The sequence below is a fragment of the Oryzias melastigma genome, linkage group LG15, assembly GCF_002922805.2.
Source record: "Oryzias melastigma strain HK-1 linkage group LG15, ASM292280v2, whole genome shotgun sequence".
In the NCBI taxonomy this organism is placed as follows: Eukaryota; Metazoa; Chordata; class Actinopteri; order Beloniformes; family Adrianichthyidae; genus Oryzias; species Oryzias melastigma.
Genome location: NC_050526.1, coordinates 1520131 through 1537235, shown reverse-complemented (window position 1 = coordinate 1537235; position 17105 = coordinate 1520131). Strand labels below are relative to the sequence as shown.

The 17105-nt window shown below is 41.9% G+C and overlaps 2 protein-coding genes across 5 annotated transcripts in view; one reads left to right on the top strand and one right to left on the bottom strand.

Moving 5' to 3' along the window:
• Positions 1-13260, bottom strand: part of polr1c (RNA polymerase I and III subunit C) — a 14778-nt gene extending 1518 nt beyond the window's left edge. Inside the window, exons 1-9 of one of the 2 annotated variants that reach the window (XM_024261370.2) lie at positions 13122-13260; positions 10503-10637; positions 9021-9092; positions 8387-8494; positions 4853-4985; positions 4623-4754; positions 3866-4018; positions 3499-3648; positions 3046-3162 (exon numbers count right to left, since the gene is read on the bottom strand). In XM_024261370.2, coding sequence (XP_024117138.1) covers positions 3046-3162; positions 3499-3648; positions 3866-4018; positions 4623-4754; positions 4853-4985; positions 8387-8494; positions 9021-9092; positions 10503-10574 — 937 coding nt within the window. In that variant the 5' untranslated portion in view covers positions 10575-10637; positions 13122-13260. Of the gene's footprint in view, positions 1-3045; positions 3163-3498; positions 3649-3865; positions 4019-4622; positions 4755-4852; positions 4986-8386; positions 8495-9020; positions 9093-10502; positions 10638-12414; positions 12558-13121 lie in introns of those variants that run through there. The other variant, XM_024261371.2, reaches the window with a different exon arrangement.
• Positions 13261-13308: 48 nt separating this feature from the next.
• zswim8 (zinc finger, SWIM-type containing 8) overlaps positions 13309-17105 on the top strand; it is a 35961-nt gene continuing 32164 nt past the window's right edge. For all 3 annotated transcript variants that reach the window (XR_002917834.2, XM_024261366.2, XM_024261365.2), the window contains exons 1-2: positions 13309-13552; positions 16070-16223. Coding sequence is in view for 2 of the 3 variants with exons in the window: in XM_024261366.2 (XP_024117134.1) it covers positions 13375-13552; positions 16070-16223 (332 nt within the window). In the remaining variant the exon portion in view is untranslated. The remainder of the gene's footprint in view (positions 13553-16069; positions 16224-17105) is intronic.

Sequence of the window (17105 nt, the reverse complement as noted above, 5' to 3'; positions counted from 1 at the left end):
GCATTAACTCCTGGATTTTGTTTTTGCTGTGAAGCACTCAGAGGTAAGACTCTCCGTCTATGTGGTTTGTGAGATCTGAGTCATTTATTTGATATTTTGTTCAACATTCACTTGGAATCTAGGAGACAAAGCAGTGCATTCTTTGGAGTGTCACCAGGTATGATCAGATCATTTCTTTCTTTTTCAGATCCTAATAAGTATCATTTAAACAAAATGAAAGACCAGACTGCAGGTGGAGATTCTCCTGGCTATGGGCAGCATTTCATTATTTTCTTAACTTAATTTTGTTTTTAGTGTTCTTAGCAGTTAATTGTTGATGTTTAGTTTTACTTGTTTGTGATAGCTGTGGTTGCTCTACTTTGTTTTATTTGGTTTACATGGATTTGTATATTACAAAAATAAAGTTTTTTATGTAACCCTTGTGCTATCCTAGCCATGTTTACGTTAAAAGTGGGGTCATCTGGACCCCACAAGACAGCACACTGAACTTTTATTTCTTCAATGATTTTTGATTTTCACTGGTGTACGTGGCAGACATGAAATCCTGTCCACCTTTACCATGGGAGGGGTCACACATCAATGTAGGGGTAGGGTCATCTGGACCCCGTAAGACAGCATGAGGGTTCAAAGTTGTGCTCTTCTAGAATTCTTAATGTTTATGTGATGGAGTCATGTGGAGAACTCGGTCTCTAAAGGTAGGGTACTATCAGGGTTGCAGCTGGATGGTTCTTGAGTTTTATTTAATGAATATCCTATTTATGAACGAGATGTTCCAGAGGGAGATGGCAAACGGCTGCAAAGACCTCCTCAAACTTTGTTTTCCAGCAGATCCAAAGACGACCATGACTGAGTCTCACCGAGTTCTGTGCAGGACGTGAAGAAGCGTCCCGTTATCTTAAAGTGCAGCATTGTTTGGAAATGAATAAAGATGTACATGTGTTCAATGTGAGTTTCATCTGCAGCTGGGGGCCTCTGGTTTTTACTCTTTCAAAGCAACAAGAAACAACAGTTGACAGTTCTCGATTCAATGTTCTGCTCTCTTTGGGGTCCAGATGACTCCAACCACATATTGATGTGCGACTCCTTCCATGACAAATGTGGACAGGATTTTATGTCTGGCATGGTCATTTGTTAAACTCAAAAATCAATGATTAAAAAAAGCAGGATCCCTGCAGTATTGTGATTCCATGAGTGCCTGCTGGGGTTGTCTGATACACCTCCATTCTGACAAAGATAAAGCCACTGTGCTAGCTTGGGATATTGGGTCACAGTTTGAACATTTTTGCTTTCATGAATACAAATATTAAGAGCTGGCAGCAAAAAAAAAATGTCTACACAAATGATCCAGTTAAATACAGCAACTATCAACTTAAAAGATTTTTTCGCTTGTTTATATAAACACTGGCAAAATCTGTGTTCTCTTTTGAGATCTGGATCGCAATTATTTTAACACTTTATTGCTTATCTAGTGTCACCTTTGAAAAAGAATAAAAAAATTCACTTTAAAAAAATAATAAAATAAAAGTACAACCAAAAATGTCAATAATGACAAACAATAAAACATAATATAAATGTACAACTTCTGTTTTGGACAACACCGACTGCAGTCTCCATCAGAGTAGAGCTCCATCGGCTCCATCTGTCATTTTCTCTGCCGCTTGGTTCTCTTAAGCTATGTCCGAACTCCCCCCTACTCACTATATAGTGCATTCGCCCTTTTCTATTACTGTTCAAATCTACCAAAAGACCCTTTTCATGAGACGTCACTCATTGCCGGAAAGTGCTCGGCGCTGCTAGGTGGTGGGGGGGCTGCTCTTCTGGCTGGGCTGCGGCCTGCGCTCTCTGTGTTCCTGTGCCTTCCTGCTCTCGGGTGTGGGGGGCCTCTGCGGCGGTCCCGTGTGCCGTGGTCTGGGTGCTTGGCGGGATTGCCCAACGGGTGGGTTCTCTCCACGGCCCCGGGGCGGGTGTTGGTGGGGTCCTGGCTGCTGCTGCCCCGGAAGAGGGTCTTGGCGGTGGGATTGCCGGGTGCTCGCCCCCTTTGTACATTCCATCTTTATCCACATTAGGAAACCATAAACACTCACCTGAGCACAGGTGTCAGCTCACCTTTGCACTAATAGTTTGTATGACAGAATGAAAGGCTTTATTTGTGTGGGTTTGTATGATTAAGTGTGAGAGCTGCAGTTATATTGTGTATATCTTGATAAGTTTAAATGTGGAAACTATCTCAACCAACAGGTGTGTGTAACTACAGAGTGTGTGTAGACAAGCATTCTAGTTTGTTACTTTGACCTGGATGTTTTATGATCTCTGTTGCCATCTTCCTATTACTCTTTTTTAGACAAAAGCCCAAATAAATTATTTTATAAAACATACTCTGTCCCAAACAGGATCACCTCAGTGCAGCAAGTAACCAATGTTGTGCAGCATAAGATAATATGTATTTTTAACTCATAAAAGATCAAACTTTTTACCAAAGTTTTGCTTTGTATATAAAATCTGTTCATTCTGGAGGTAGAGTTGAACAAACAAGACGTCTTCAGGTCAACAGGATGTAAAAACCTACATAGTTTATCATCTATGTGAACCTCAGACATTAATTTATACATTTAACTAATATAAATTAAATTAATGATAATTAAGTAATCCTTACTTTAAAAACAATTGCTATTTTCATTTCCTTTCTTTTTTTTCTTTTTGTTCTTTTCTCCTCTGTGTCCTCAGCAGTCTTACTCTGCTGGGTTTTGTTATTTTAGTTTGTGGTTGGATCTTGGTAGTCTTAGTTTTCAGGCTTTGTTTATTTGTTTTCTTTAGGTAGTTTTAGTTAGACAGTCATTATCAGGAGCTGCTGACTCTGATGGTCGACATGTCTGGATCAGCAGTCTCTATGACTTATTTATGTTTGGTCAACGATCCACCATGGAGAGATACAAGAGACACATGTGGATCTGGAGATGCAGGTTGCAGACTCCTGGACTAAACCGCACTTTAACTTCAGTCACCCATTCAACCAGTACTTATAGAAAGAGTTAGGTCAGAACTCACAGATAAAATGGTCCCGCACTCTCCCCAGCTTCACCAAGTTCTTCAGATCCTCATGTCGAAGTACTTCCCTGCTGCACGTATCTAGTCGACTGTTCACCACTTTGGCAACCTTCTTCCCTGCAGATACAAGCAGACAACTAACCATCCCTGGATAAGAAGGTCCGTAGATTGGCACTGCTTTATTTCAAGCTTAAAAAAATACAAAAAAGAGATCTACATCTGTACATAGATGAACCAAATCAAATAAGAATAAAAGAGATACATTCCACTGTACTGTATCTACATATAAAAGAAGCCATTATAATTACCCTTAATCATATGTAGACATTTTTGTACTTATACATACAACACATGAATCTGTTAAATGTGAAGTTCATCAAAAACAAATCAATTGCTTGATAAGGAATGGGAAGATCAGCCAACAGAGCTGATTTTCTGCTGTACGCTTCTTACCATGAACATCTTCTAGATCTATAACTCCACAGGAAAAGCAGCGCTTCAGGCGCTCTGCCTTCTCTCCCTCCACCGGCTCCATCAGCGTGATATCTGGGAGAAGACGGTAACTAGCTGTTGCCACCGGGGAAAACTTGGCATGATCCTTTCCTGGACACAAAGCACACCTTTAAACCACGACCCTCTGACCTATCATGGCACAGAGCAGCAGGCTAATGAGATGGACCTTTAGCTGAAATGTCCCTGGTAAAGGTTCTGGGACTTAAACCAGGGGGTGGGATTTGAGTGCAGGTCTTCTCCAACTTTTGACAGGATCTGATGGATCTGCATACTATCAGCAGGAGGAATGTAAAGAGCCTTCACTCACCAATGCCTTTGACACAATGCATGACCACGTCCAGCTCCTGCCCCGGTCGCAGCTGAGCTATTAAGATGTCATCGTGCACTGCCCCAATCCGACAGTCTGCGAACACATCTGCCTGGTTCCCCAAAGGGTCCCACTTTATATCCTTGGAATAGACTGAGTTTGAAAAAGAAGGGGAGAAACACAATGAATGTAAGAGAAACAAATAAATAAAAGCACACTTTCTATTTTCCTCCTTTAACTCTGGGATTAAATCCCCCTTGGGCCATGCCACTTGCTTTCAGCTCTTTTGCTGTCACTTATCAAAAAAACATTTCAGGAAATTTGGAAACCCTGATCCCAACTTACAATGTAGAGGATTCATGCTTGATTCCAGACATGGTAGCAGGCCCACAACATCAAGTCTTAATCCCTGCTCTAAGCCTCAGCGCCATGATCAAAAAGACTCCATCCCTCTCCTTCTGCCGTAAACTAGACTGTCATGTATACTGTGGTGTCTGCAGACAGCTACAGGGTGATCCACGTGATGATGAAAAATGTATTTAAAGATCAAAAAGATCAAATTCTTTGTTTTTTAATGAAATTCATGGGTGATATTGTGTCTCTGGGCTCTTTAGATCACCGACATCAATCTTTAACATCTGTGATCATTAGTTTGTCTGGTGAGTTCAGGTAAAGGAGAAACGACTAAAGAAAGACGTTCCACGTTATTAAGCAGACCATTTGATCTATCTACCGTCTATGGCTGCTCTATACTTACCCATGTGGTTCAAGTAGAGCTCTCGGGGGTCTGAGGACTCTTTGCTGGCTCTGGGGTTCCTGCTGCATTTGATCTTCAGGTGAAGTTGAATTGTATCTATTTCTGAAGCATCTTGTTCTCCAGATTCCTCAGCTGGAATTAAAATAATAGAAAAGCTTGACAGTGTCATTCTACACAGTCTTCCCATTTCAGACGATGCGTGATTTCAAGAAGATTATGTTTTCTCTTACCGATGTTCTTGTACTCAAACAAACGAGGGTCAGCTTTGATGGGCACAAGGCCCAATCTGTGGGCCAAGACTTCATCCTGGACAATAGATGTATTGTTGTAGATGAACACCTTCTCAATAGCCATGGTCGGAACCTGGAATCAACAATAACACAAGGGTCTCTGAACAGATTTCGAATTGAATTAACTAACCATTATTTTCATTCTAGAAATAGATGTTCAGTCAAGATCAAAATTATGAGGTTTAAAAAAGATCTTCACCCAGCCCTCTGACGTTCCTTTTCCCGGTGTGATTGGAGACTTTCAGTGACTGACTAAAGCCCACATTGTTTGGCATCAGCAGGTGTGACCGAGTTGTCCTTGAGCATCTCTAGTGCCTCACATCAATGAGCATAAAGGTCTAATGGTAGGGTAGTCTTTATTAGTCCTCAGTCTTTATTGAATTGAATGTGTATTTTTTTAAGCGAACAAACAAAGATAAACATTGCAAATGTAGGTAAAATAATCAAACTGAAAGCAAATGGAGCAGGAGATTGGTTTGCGAGGCCAGCAGTAAGTTAAAGGCCATGGTTCTCATCTTGATTCTTATCAACCTCTCCAGGTCAGTGTAAGGAGAGTGAATTTGATCAATGAATTGTAGCAACATCTGCAGGAATGTGGACGGTCTTCTGGTTCATTGTAGTAACTCCAAATGTCTTCAATTATAGCTCGTCTTTGAGCGATAAAATATTTCCACTCTAAGGAGTGGAAAAGGGTACCCCTCTTGCTCGGACTGAAATGATGTCGCTGGAAACACCAACGATCCATGAGGCAAGTGGAGGCTGATGTTAGGGCTGGGTATCGATTATGATTTCCAGAAACGATTCGATTCACAAGAGCACAGATTGATTCGATTCTGATTTTGTTTGATTCTTCAATTGAACTCAATTTTGATTTTACACATTTATTCACATTAATCTAGAAATGCATTCATAATCTACGACATGATTTGAATATATTCATATTATTCTTCCCGCTCCCCGGTCACTTCCTCCAGCTCCTCTGTGGGGCAGCTGTGCACGGTTTAACATGCCGCGTGCGGTGGATTCAAGAACGTGGGTTGATGAATGTGCGCTCAGCAGGTGGTATCCACACCGGAGCAGCGCGCTCACACAGGTATCAGCAGGAGGAGATTCTATTGTAGTTTTACTGTTCATTAGCGCTCCTCCACCACCTACAATAGAGAGAACCTCGGAGCAAAGGGTCAAAGCGATGAAAATCCTCCAAATCTTGCTCCAGTTTTTTTTTTTGTTTTCATGACTCTGGTCCTTTAATGTCTGTCTGAGTGTCACATTAATCCAAGCGCACACAAACCGCAATGATTCATTTCTCTTTCATGTTTGGCACTTCCGTGCTTTGAAGGGGACGCTACCCACATATCACTCCCAAATCCAGCTCCCTGATTGGTCATGTGCTGCGATTATGTGTGAAAATGTTGAACCGTTTGAACATTCAGAGATCAATGCATGCCCGATTTATGTGTAGAGCTCGCTAACCAACTTAAAAACTTGCATAGTAACGCGCTCCAGACGTGGACACCAGGGGCCCGTTCCAAGAAGCAGGTTTTGTTGGAACTCTGAGTTCGTGAACTCCAAATTCGGCAAAACTCTGAGTTTTCGGTTCCAGAAAGAGGGATAACTCAAACCCGGGAAAGTGGGCGAAACCAAGCCCGTTCCAAGAAGCGAGTTAAGCTGAACTCAGAATCAATCACTATGGTAACTGAGTCTGTGAACGAAACCTGGTCGGTAGCAGGTTTTCTTCAGGAAACTTAGAGTTCTCTGCGGTCTCCGCCCCTTTTTAAAGTGAAGGATGATCAAATATGAGTTCCTCATTAACATTTAGAGAACATTCACGTTAGAGACGTCACGTTTTCACCACTCAGAAACCAGAATGACATGTTCATTCATAGAGGATCATGTAGAGAGGAGGCTGATTAATCCAGAGGAAATGTTATTTACGTCGGTAGAGAATTTGGAGGACACGAGTCGACTGACTGCAGTTTCCTGATTCATTTTTATTTCAGCGATATTATAAATAGTGAGTTTTTCCAGGGACTCGCTATTAAAAAATACAGTTTTCTTTTCCTTATTTTAATCCCTTAACACAAGGAACGATTGAATGTCACACACTGGGAAATCATCTAAACTCATCTACCGGCAACCACTTGCGTCACACATTAGCTCGGTTGTCAGCAACGCTGCCTCCCACCGCGGAGATCGCGAGTTCGATTCCCGGTTGCGGAATTTATTTTTACGCTTAAAAGAATTCGGTGAATATTTTTTAAGTCTTGAGAATTAAAATTAAATAAATGCTTTTTTAACATATGCAACTACAGTTTCTTTTTAGCGTGCAGTGATATCTGTGTGTGTAGGTGGGGGGTTACGATCACGGAGATTACTTATTAGATTGGTAACAGATCAAAAACCACTCCTTACTCAACAAGAGACAAAATAACCTTCCTGACATTATTTATTCATTATTAGAAATGATTCAAATAACTGCAGATATTTTCTCTCTGTTCTACCGCTGCAGCTGTGTTGCTTTTCTTGATGAAAATGTTCTCCTATAGTCGCATATGCTTGAAGGAACTTATCAATTTCCGCCACCGGAAGTACAAAACTCAGATGTTTTTCCCCGTTGCCATGGTGAATCATGCTGTCTTTGCTCCATTGATCAGGGCTTTTAATGGTCACGACGCTCACACCTGATTCTGGTTCTGACAACTTCAAGTTGATTGAATCAAACATTTTCAGCTGTTCTGGAACCGAAAACCCTGAGTTTGAGAATTTTGAGTCCAGTGACTCTAAGTTCAGGTTCGAACTCTAAATTTGTTGAATCTGCTTCTTGAAACGGGCCCCAGGAATTCTGGTGTGCGTGCGTTTGCGTTGACTTTTCATTGAAAGTGTCCGCTTGATTGCGCGCCGACGCGGCAGGTGTGGAAGCAGCTTAAGAAGACTAAAGAGAGATGATTAAAAAAGAGCACGGCTCCCGAGAAGAAGTCAGAAGAGAAACAGTCATGAAGCTGCGTCGTCATCCATGACTGGTGTCACTGTAGATTGGTCAAAGTGGCAGTAAAGCTGTGAGGGAAATGTAAAGTTGTAAGGTGCACAACAAACTGCTTTAATTGGTGTTAATAGTTGCTATGGAAATCCTGGCGGGACTGTTTAAATAAAAGCTAAGGTCAACCAAAAACCTGGTTTTGTTCTGAAAGTACATTGTGCCTCTGTCAAGAGAGTCAAAAACAATACATTTTGATGAGCATCATTTCATGCAGTCTCCATATAGAAGTATCTGGTTAACTTTAAATTTCTTAACAGATCAGTATCTGGATTTTAGAGTATTTACAAACACACTGGTGTCAGTTTCTATCGTTTCATGTATCAGTGAATGAGCTCATAGCTGATTCTGTCGTCCCTTTGCCTGTTCAGCATGAGTGGGTGTGAATGTAAAAAGGTGCAGGGAGTTCAATAGGGAATATTAGAAAACAGAAACATCACCTCTGCCAGTAAGATTCTCCGGAAGGCATTGGCAATAGCAGCATCGATCCCGACCATATCAAACTCTATGTTGTTCTCATCCAGACGCACAACGTCAATCCTAAAGTTCTGCAAATACATAGAGGAACATCAGTGGGGAGGAAATAGTTCATGCAGGAAATGTTTGCCCTAGTTCAGGGCTACAGGAATGACCACAAACCACTGCATTTTAAATTCAATTTCATAAGGTTTTTCAGAGAATTTTGTGTAAGTGCTCTGCTTTTGCACTCTTTCAAATCTTTGAGAGCTGCTTCTGTGTAAACAACTTTCCATGATGTCAAAAATTCTGTTTCATGTCAGAGTTTTGGTGACTCAATGAACATGAAGATCCCATCAGAGGAAGACGGACTTCTCCACAACAGACCGCCGTTCAGAGGTATGCACACCTCTGCTCTTCACTGCTCTTTTCATGCTCATCAGAATGAGTGATTGCTATTTGAGTTTCATTCCCTGAAAACTAAAACTGAAATAAAAAAATCTGTTTGCATGAAAGTCAACTAGAATTTTAGGCTGACATACAAAATAATTACAGTTCAACCAGTGCCAATGTCAGAGCAGACACATCCATAATTTACAGAGGAAACATCCTTCTCACCTTCTGAAAGTTCTTCATGTCCCAGCAGTCCTGGAATCCGGGGTAGTTTCCAGGAAAGTCTGTCGTATGAACCTAAAAGATTCCGATGCAGTTCAGTATGAGCTGTATCAACATGCATCATCAACATGCAAAAGTTGATTTACACCTGAAGCACTATTCAACATTAGAGCTGCCCCAATTAGTCGACTAATCGACTATTAAAATGGTTGACGACTAATTTAATAGTCAATTAGTCGTTATTTTATATTCTATGGAGTCAGAGTGTAGTAAAGTAGAACAAAGTTGTAAACGTTAAGCACCAAAAAATTTACTTTTGTTCTATTTGAGTGAGTGAGACCAAAACTTTCTCTTTAGTGAAAAATAGTTCCTTGTTTCAGATGCCGACCTCATTAGAGAGATTAGGAATATACTTTCCATCAAACTCAGTTTGACAGCTGACCTTTGACCCTATATACCCTTTATATATAAAATTCACCATCATAGGGGGACTTTAAATCACAGGTCCCCTTCCCTGCACACGGAGCGCACTGGTAGCCTAACCCAGTTCCGGTTCGCATCCAATACCATGTCTGTTATCGTTCTGGGCCCGGTTTGCGTCTGGTACAGCGTACAAGGCCGCATCCGTTTCCGCGTCTTGAGGGTTGCGGACCCTTGATTTTTTGAACAGCCGGCCGGTCGTGGGATGATGAGTTGGGGACACCAAGGCGTTCGGGGGTGATGTGGACATACTCTTCATTCCCTGTGGTCACTGCATGCACATACGACCGGGTTTGATTTTCAATCCGGTGATGATTACAGTAGTGCTGAGACAAACACATTAGCTTTAAACCAACTAAAAAATAAAGACAATTAAGATGATAGTCTATTAAACCTTTTATTAAACCTTTAATGAATCCTGCAGCTTCTGTCCTTCATTAGTTTCTGGTTTTAAAACAAGACTAAATCAAATGAGGTCGGTATCTGAAACAAGGAACTATTTTTCACTAAAGTTTCACTGACTCAAATCTATTCAACTTCACTACATTCTGACTACATGTGCTTGATCGGTGCAGGAAAGTTCACATTTCTACATGTGTTGCAGAAAGACTAGATCTCTTTAGACAGCAGATGTTCACTCAGCAGACATTTCACTCTGATGGGGTAGAGGACGCAGAGATGCATCTAGCTTTGACAGTGTAGGTAAAATGACCCTCAGTCTTACTCCACCATAGAGGATCATCTCTTATAGCTTTTTAGCTCCCTCTTTACGCTAATGTTAGGCCCTGGCTGTGTTGCATCATTCAGTTCTATTCATTTTAAACACAAAGTCTCCTCTGCGCTGGATTTGATCCAGATGTGAGACCAGAACGGTCCACATACGGTCCGACGTTCTGATGAGAACAAACCATTAAAGACTTAAACCCACAAACTTCTCTCTCAGCGGCGAACACGGTTCGGAATCTGGAGTACTCAGAACTTGGCACCAGGACTTAGTGGACTTACATTCTTCACTCCGAACTCCTCTAGAATCACCCGGTTCCTGATCTCCTCCACGTTCCTGCTGGTGGCCGCCATGATTGTTTCTTCTTCTTTGGGGAGAGGTACGCGTCAGCGCCCCCTACCGCGGCCTGTGTTCTCCTGAAATGTGGTTCAGGTCAACGAGGTTACTGTCACTAGAGATGACACGCAGGATTTTTACTATTGAGCAAGATACGTAAAGAGTGACGCCATATTGGAATGGTATAACAACAATGACACATGGCTTAGTAAACACAGTAAAATGACCATAAAATGATCAATTTTGGTCTGATTTTAAAAAGGAAAAACTCTGATCATCAGAAAAATGATTTCCAGGTCATGGTACAGGGGCGGAGCTACAGGGTGGCAAAGAGGGCAGCTGGTCCCCCAGCAAAAAGCTTTGCCGCCCCAATTTTTGGGAATCTTACAGTTTCAAAATAGGTGACTTATTGTTTCTGGGTGTTCTTTACAGAGTGTGCAGTTTATCATACATGTACTGATTAGTGGGATAGATTCTCTGCAAAAGTTTGCAAGAAACATCTCATCTCGTTAATCACTTCTGGTGCCGTGTCCAAACATTCTTCCATGGCAAGTCAGGGATACATTTTCTCCAGTAGAAAACAGCAGAGGGACAGAAATGACATTTTGTTGAAAAGGGGCACGTATGATTTTGTTGTTTTTCCAGGCAAAATGAAAACAGGATTTTCCAACAGTGGTGTCACTCAGAGATAGAAAAGAAACATTTTCATCAATGACCGTATTTTTACAGAGTTCGCAGATTTCAGCAGTAACAGCATCAGCCCTGATGGTTCTTGTCTAGTGAATCTGATCAGAAATGACTGGCGCTCAAGGAAGGAAATGATGTATTTTGTAACTCTTTCTGCAAAAAAGTGAGCACCACTTTGTAAATCTGCAAAGTAAAATTTTGACATCAATGTTTCCAGACATTTAGCATGGAGGAGAAAAAAAAACAGGTCTTGTTTTCAAATGCACATTTTCACCATTTAAATTTATGTGTTTATAAATGTTACATTTACTAACTAAACATTTCATTAGCAAGCTAAATGTTTAATTTTAAGCAAAATATTTAATTTAAATGTTTATATTTAGCTTACAAACTAAATATTTAATTTAATCAAATAATTTGATTAAATTAAATATTTAGTTTGCACATTCAATGTTTAGAGAACCAAATGTTTAGCTTAAAACGAATCTGAAAACATTTATGTCAAAATTTTACTTTTCAGATTTACAAACGGTATCCCATATCACTCAAATAACTTTATTATTTCAAACTAGTTTACTTGAAACCTTTAAATACTTATTTTCTCTACTGACAATCATTTTAGTTTTAATGCTAAACACCAGAGAGAGATTTGCATTTATGCAACAGACTCATACGCAAAGGAATCACAAATCATCTCCGGCTGTGTGATTTATTGTTGCCTTTATTTAAAACTGTCTACCTACAAAGCTAAGAATATACAATAAAATATACATTTGAGATAAACAATAAAAGTAACCTATTGAAAAAAAAATCATACATGATTAAAATTCCAATAAAATGCACAAAAGCGCAGATCTTAAGGATCTGAGTAAATTAAAATCCAACTGTAATGCCTCGTTTTAACCTTTAGGGGGCAGCACACAGGCAGTTTTTGACTATATTTTCAAGAATTAAACAATATTTATCTTAATTTGTCAAAAGTTTGGCAACAAACTTCACTTTTAAAGCCCCATTTATTGAGGTCAAAAGACAAAAAAGTTGATTCAGGGTTTGGTTGCTCTTTAAGAACAACCCAACTTCCTGTCAAGCGTCTCTCCCTTTCCCCGCCCCCGTCTGCAGCCGCCTGCTCTCGCGGACGATCAATCCGGGGCGCCGGGTCATTTCACTCACGCCTAATGGTTCAGGCCTTCAGCAGCCGGAAGCTCTCGTCAGCTGATCCAGGAGGAGCTGGGCGACAGGGAAGCCATCTTTCCCGGCAGAGCCACATTCACCAGCACGGTCAATCTCGATTTGGGGCTTCACCGGCGGACGCGCAGCTCGTTCCTAGTTGGTCTTCAAGCGGAAGCAGCCACTGACATACCGGAGAGGAGCAGCTGTGGCCGGGATACTAGCTCACATCTAGCGCGCGACAAAGCTAGAAACCCCTGAAGAGCGTGTCAGTCAGGGGCGACTTTCACGGAGGCACCGCGGGGAGGGCGGCCGATATCTGAGCGAGGCTGGCGGAGGTCAGCATGTAAACAAACGGCAGCCTCGGTAGGCTAATGACGAAGCTCGAATAACGTCGCCGAACCCGACACGACCCGAAGAAGACCGAACCGAGCCCCTCCGAGCGGGGCCTTGGTTCGGTGGTGATCCTGTGGTAACCCCCAGTAGGTCTTCGTGAATCTGCTGCGGCCTAACGGCACCTGCTCGATCCGCTAGCTTCCCTGCTAACGCCACCGCTCGGTCCCGGTTCTTCAGCTCGTTGCCCTCCCACAGCCTACACCGTCCGTACGTCGACCGCTCTGCCGGTCCGGTATAGCAAACCGAGCCGACCGAATGATACTTGTATACGGCACCGATGCTGCCGGTCTGAGAACCTGACCGTTTCCTCATACCGTGCCGGGGCTTGTTGACAGTCTGCGGGGGGAGAGGAGGGGGCGGCGCGGGAGGTCCGGAGGTCAGAAGAACCGTTTTCTGGAGACCCGCTGCCTTGTAAAATGTAAGCGGAGGCCCGCGGAAGCCTCTCAGCTCAGCGGTGTTTTGGTCGCCCCTCCCCCGCTCCTGAACTCCCCGTGCCCCGGGAGTTGGGCTCACTCCTCCGGTTCCGGAGCGTTGGCAGGCCGCGATCGTCCCGGAGAAGTGAGTGTGATGGAACTGATGTTTGCCGAATGGGAGGACGGCGAGCGGTTTTCCTTCGAAGACTCGGACCGGTTCGAGGAGGACTCTCTGTGCTCCTTCATCTCTGAGGCGGAGAGCCTCTGCCAGAACTGGAGGGGATGGAGGAAGCAGTCCGCCGGACCGAACTCCCCCACGGTCAAAATCAAAGGTGAGAACATAGATCAACAGTTTAAGACTGCAGCTCAGGGTTGTTTCTGTTCTTTGGAGCTCCTTAAAGAGACCAAACCATGAAAAACAACAACTTTTTCAGCTTATAAGTGCACTATACATGTTCACCCCAAAGTGGTATTTTGATCTGCATTTCTTAGTAACCCTCTATAAACCTGCAGTAGCCCCTGCCATACCCACAAAAGGGTACCCTCACGATCTGACGTCACAAAGTGAGGGAGCATCTGCTCTGTCAGCTCCGCCCCCAGTCTAACCCCAACACCCAATTTCTCCACAGAGCAAGCTGTGATAACCAAAGATGTAACGATTCTTCCTGAATTGATTAAAAAACGATTCAAACTCGTCAACATGTGAATTGATGCAGAGAATGTAAAAATCGGTTTGTCACGGCCTGTGCCTAAATTTAGAAAAATGCAGAGCAGCTGACGTTTCTTCATGCAGGTTCGCTGTGAGTGTGTGCACGCCTGTGAGTTTGTGGGTGCGTCGCGAACTGGCTGCATGCTTTGGATTTAAACGTTTCACATGAGTCAGTCCCTCCAGGATTTCACGACTGTTTCCCTTCTGACTCCTTCCTGGAGCTGTGCTCCTTTTTATTAACCCTCTTTAGTCCTTTGACGCTTTTTCTTTAACGGTTATTTTCGCCGAGTGCGAACGGAGGGAAGTGCATGAGCGCATGCTCGGGCGACTGCACGCTCAAGGGCTGAGGGGGGTTGCGTGGAGCAGGTCGCGGAGTGATCCGTCACACGTAAACAGTCTGAAAGGATTAGTGATCATTCCAATAGTATGTATAATAGTTTTTTGTATTGAATCCTCTCTGTTAGTAGGAAAACAGACAGTTTGATGCAAGGGGAAAAAGAAAACATACTTGGCCTTAAAATGTCTTTAATTCATTGTGTTGAGAAATAAAATCGTAAAAAATCTAAATTGTGACTTTAAAACTGAATCGAATCGTGGCTTGACTGAATCGCTACATCCTAGTGATCAGATAAAAACTATGGAGAGAAATGATTGTCACCCCAATTTATTGCGCACGTAATTCTTGATTTGTGCATAACCTTGGATTTTGTGTTATTCTTGATTTGTAACTCATAAAATACATTATGTGGATAAGTTCAAAAACTGCAAAATAAAAAAAAACTATTTACACATGCACAAATTAAGATGACAGCAGCTTGAAACTAATTACACACGCAAATCTTTTAAAAATCAAGCTGGAATCACCTCTTATACACACACAAAACCTCAGTTACACACAAATCCTTGGTGAGACTCTTACACTCCTATGTACAAATGAGTAATTATGCACGTACAAATCCAAAGCTGCATACAAATCAAGAATTACGCACGCATAGGCCGGAGTGATACTTATTTATCTCTATCAAAAACTTTCATTTTTGATGCAGAATACCGTAAATCTTCCAGTTGTGTCCTGTCTTCAATAAAGTCCAGCTCAAACAGGTGTTTGTTACTTTAGACGGGGGGCTCCTTTAAGACACAACACCCCCCCCACCCCACACTCACACACACACATCAGACACAGTTGTGCAGATGTTGAGTGTCTTTGTGTTGTACTGATATCCGGGTCTACTAAAAGCAGATTTATAGTATTTGCATCGAGGTTGCACAGCGAGAAGGCCCCGGTTCAAATCCCGGCTGGGACCTTTCTGTGTGGAGTTTGCATGTTCTCCCCGTGCATGCGTGGGTTTTCACCGGGGACTCCGGCTTCCTCCCACCGTCCAAAAACATGCTTCATAGGTTAATTGGTGACTCTAAATTGCCCCTAGGTGTGAATGTGAGAGTGAATGTGTGTGTGATTGAGGCCCTGCGACAGACTGGAGACCTGTCCAGGGTGAACCCCGCCTTCACCCATCAGTAGCCGGGTTAGGCTCCGGCACCCCGCGACCCCGAAAGGGAAGAAGCGGTCAAGAAAAGGAATGAATGAATGTATCCATCATTGAAAAAAATCTGGATGCTGTTTATTATTGTGGGAGAAACGAAGAAAGAAAAACTCAGGATGATGTTATGAAATGGGCATCACCCATATATTTAGTTTTTAATTAAATATTTAGTAAGAGAACCAGATATTTAGCTCAAAACTAAATATTTAGTTAGTAATTCTAACCTGTATAAATGCATTAATTAAAAGGGTGAAAATATGCATTTGAAAAACAAGACCTGTGATGTCAAAATTTTACTTTTCAGATTTATAAACTGCACCTCATATCACTCAAATTAATGTATTATTTGAAATTAGTTTACTTGAAGCCTTTAAATACTAGGATGATGTCATGAAAAGGGCATCACCCATACGCAGCGGTAGCAGAGTTTCAGGAATTGAGTCATTTTACTTCTGAGTTGGAAAAAAGTCACAAAAATGATTAATATTTCCTAAATTATGTATTTTGTTTATGTTCTAAATGTAATATATGATCATATTTTAAAGGGCTTCTCAAAAAAAGCGAGTCAAGCTGATGATCTTTCTTGCTCTTTTCTTCAGAGGGTCAGGTCATCCCCCTGGTGGAGCTGTCAGCCAAGCAGGTGGCATTCCACATTCCATTTGAAGTGGTTGAGAAGGTGTATCCCCCCGTTCCAGAGCAGCTGCAGCTCAGGATCGCTTTCTGGAGCTTCCCAGAGAACGAGGAGGACATCAGGTGAGCCCATTCATTTATATCCCGGTCTTACTCTGTAGCGAAGAAAAGGGTTATCATGAGCGGACCCGTCCTCCTTCCACCCCAAAAAAGATAGAAAATACATAAACAAATGTATGCAGCACCAGATAAAATTGGAGCTCTTGGCAGAGCGGTAATGCTGTGCCAACAAAAGTCATTTAAGAAAAATTTACAGATCAGTTTCCCACCTTAAAAAATGTGAACAAGTTTTGTTTTTTTGTTCAATCAGCTATGAACTGCAGCACGAACACTTCACGTGTAGTTTTAACACTGTAACTAGGAACACAAAAGAAAACCTCACTGTAAGTAATTATATGTACATATTGTTTACTCACAAAGGGCTTTGGTCATTGACAGGACCAAGCCAATGTCACTTTTCTAGCCTTCTGTTTATAAATCCTCAATAGCATCATCAGATGATACTTTGCAGCCAATCCAATGATTCTTGCTGACTGCATTGAGATGTTTGTGGGACATTGTAGCCGTGCAATGTTTTTAACTAGAAAAGTTGCATTACCTGCAATAATGTTGGTGTGAATGCTTTTTGCTGAAAGTAGTCTCTGAAGATGCTGAAGCTTTTTGCTGAAAATGTTGATACAGTTTACTTTAATTGCTGGAAGGATTTACTGAAAATGCAAAAGCTATTAGCAAAATGTTAAATTTGCTAAACGTCTGGACATTTCTTTAAGGAACTATGAAAGAGCGCTGAAATGGACCTAAATTTATGAAAATTCTGTGGTAAACTTGCTTAAAAATTCCTTTTACATGCCAATTTTCAAAAAATATTTAGTGTGTTTCTTGAATAAAAGCTTAACTCCAAATTCACCCAAAAACCCTCAGTGCAGAGGTCAGCAACCTGGTGCC